General features: G+C 41.0%; 1 protein-coding gene across 1 annotated transcript in view; it reads right to left on the bottom strand.

The window, feature by feature from the left end:
• Positions 1 to 648: 648 nt before the first annotated feature.
• LOC107700805 (ubiquitin carboxyl-terminal hydrolase 34-like) overlaps positions 649 to 2,617 on the bottom strand; it is a 57,247-nt gene continuing 55,278 nt past the window's right edge. Inside the window, exons 72-73 of the mRNA XM_016502620.1 lie at positions 1,485 to 1,497; positions 649 to 1,304 (exon numbers count right to left, since the gene is read on the bottom strand). Coding sequence (XP_016358106.1) covers positions 649 to 1,304; positions 1,485 to 1,497 — 669 coding nt within the window. The remainder of the gene's footprint in view (positions 1,305 to 1,484; positions 1,498 to 2,617) is intronic.

The following is a 2,617-nucleotide window of genomic DNA, read 5'->3' as shown; positions in this document are numbered from 1 at the left end:
ATATTACAGAAATATATATATATATATATATATATATATATATATATATATATTTTAACCATCTCATTTACAAAGCCAGGCAACATCTAGAAGATTCTTTACAGAATCAAGGTTCTTGTGGTTCGTTCTTTCTTTTCAATATACAAAGTAAACATAGTTTTTGATATCCACCACAGAGAAAAAAAACACAGCAAGGCCGTCTCAGCCTCACATGTGCAAGTACAAAACTGGCACAGAAGACAATCGTGATAATAAAAATAATACACGTGAATAAAAATGCAAATTACATTATGCACTGACGGGACTAAAACGTTGTAAACCTTTTCCCTATTTCACTGCAGCCTCGAAAACAAACCACTTCAAAACAAAGAAACCAACAAAATCACGGTTTAAAAAATAAAAAAACTGCCCTTTGACAAAAAGACGCTCCAGTTGGTTTTTTGTTCTGTTCAATTAATGCGGAGCTCAGTTTTCTGGAACCGGAAACAGAACTTTTTGTGTTGCAACACGAAACAGATGAAGAGCGAGGCCAAAGGGTGGGCAATTAAAAAAAAAGTTGGACTTCAATTATTCGTAAAAAGACAAATCTGAACAGCATGGCGAACGAAAAAACGTGAAATGCGAAAAAGGAGCGACGTGAAAGTAACGTCACAAATCCGAGGGGCGTGTCCCTCCTTTCCCGTTCGAAAGTTTGGCAACCACAGCGATAGTGGCCTCAACTGTGCGCGACAGCATCTCCAGAGCATCCTGCACGGGGGCATGGCCACATCCGCCTGACTCCGCCTCCTGGAGCGAGCAGCTCCGCCCCTCAGCAGAATCCGGCAGGCTGGAGAGTAAAAGCACCGAGTCTGCAGAGGAGGAGGAAGTGGAGGGCACTTCCTCTCGCTCTGGCTCCGCCTCCTGCTCTTGCATTTCCTTCCGCCCATCCTCCTCTTCCTCCTCCTCTCTTCCAGCTATCTGCGGTGGAGGTTCGTCCGTTCGGCCGAACGCTTCGGGAAAGGAGGAGGATGATGACGAAGATGAGGATGACGATGACGAAGAAACGTCCATTTTCTTCTCCTCGAGGGACGCACTGTCGGGAGAGGGCGGGTCGTTTTCTACTCCCGGGTCGATGAGGGAGGAGTCTCGGGTTTCAGTGTCCGAAGTGCTGGTTGGCGTAAACGCCTCCCCTGGCTCCGCCTTCTGCTCCGAGCAGGGAGCCAATGAGGAGGAAGTAGATGGAGGGCAAACGCTGTCTGCCGGCCGATCCTCAGCACTGCTGCTCACCCGCCGGCGCTTCACTGGAGTGACGCCTTCCTCTTCCACTGCCAGACAGACAATGAAGCAACACGCACCCAGTGATGTCATCAAACATAAGTGCATATTATGTGTAACACCCACTTAAATACGATCATTTTCATACTTTAAAAATTAAGCCTTTTTAGGACTGTTTGCAATGTGTAATTATTGTTGTGTCACAAAGTGTTTAGGTATTTTGACCTTACCTTTCAAAGTACTCTGTAATTATTATTACTTATGTATAAAAATACTATTTTAAAAGGATGCATAACTACAATATGTAATTACTGTTTAAAATGTACATCTGGTAATTTGTAAGATGTAAAAAAAAACAACACAAAACAAACAAACATCCATTATATATATATATATATATATAGATAGATGCACGTATTCGTATTGAACCGTTCGGTACGAGGCTTTCGGTTCGGTACGCATTACAAACCGAACGATTTGTTGCGCTAATCCTATTACATTTGGAAAATAAAAGAGCTTAAAGTGTGTGAGTAATGTTCTCAGTGCCGCTGCACTCAACAAGGCAGTCCAAACGACGTAACAGACAATGTGCTGTCTGCCCCGCGATAACCTCCCCTTGCTTCTTGTATCGACGACAGCCAGAGATATCGTCAAAAACATCAATGTTTGGCAATATTAAGAGAATTTGGCATTTCCAATTAATGTAGGCATGTTACATTCTTATTTTTATTAGGCCTATTATTATTATGAAGTTACTTTTATTAAATTACAATTAATTTGCCCTGCAATAATTACCACATAACTGACCCGCTGCGAGTATAACAAAAGATTAAGCTATTAACTCAGTTAAAATATTAAAAATAAGGTATTTTAAAACAGGCCTATTATACAATGAATTATAGGGCTTTAATTAAAATATTAACACTGCAGTCATCAGTAAAAATCAATAAAATAAAAAGCTTAGCCTATAGGCCTATTTCAAGCACCTTTCAACTTTCAAAAACAACCTATTTCACACGAAATACAATTCTTCTCTTTTTTCCCACTATGTACGGGCCACAAGAGAAATATTAAGGGAATAAATGAAAACAGTTAGCTATATACCGTTATCAGCATATGTTGAAGTAGATTCGTCTCGTCGTCTCTTAGAGAATATGCGGCGTCAGATGCCGAAAGCTCCGTCATTACTCCGTCATTCCGTTTTTACTTTCATTTTCTGCACAGTGAATTGACTGAGATTAAGACGTTCACCGGCGTAACTCTTGCGCAAAGTTTGCACGTTGCTTGTATGTGATATCCATTGGCTCGCCTTCATGGTTTAAAACAGAAATATTTCCAACATTGCGACGTAACCAATTACCCC

This window comes from Sinocyclocheilus anshuiensis, unplaced genomic scaffold, assembly GCF_001515605.1.
Source record: "Sinocyclocheilus anshuiensis isolate Anshui unplaced genomic scaffold, SAMN03320099.WGS_v1.1 scaffold1127, whole genome shotgun sequence".
In the NCBI taxonomy this organism is placed as follows: Eukaryota; Metazoa; Chordata; class Actinopteri; order Cypriniformes; family Cyprinidae; genus Sinocyclocheilus; species Sinocyclocheilus anshuiensis.
This window is presented reverse-complemented; position numbering and strand designations above follow the sequence as displayed.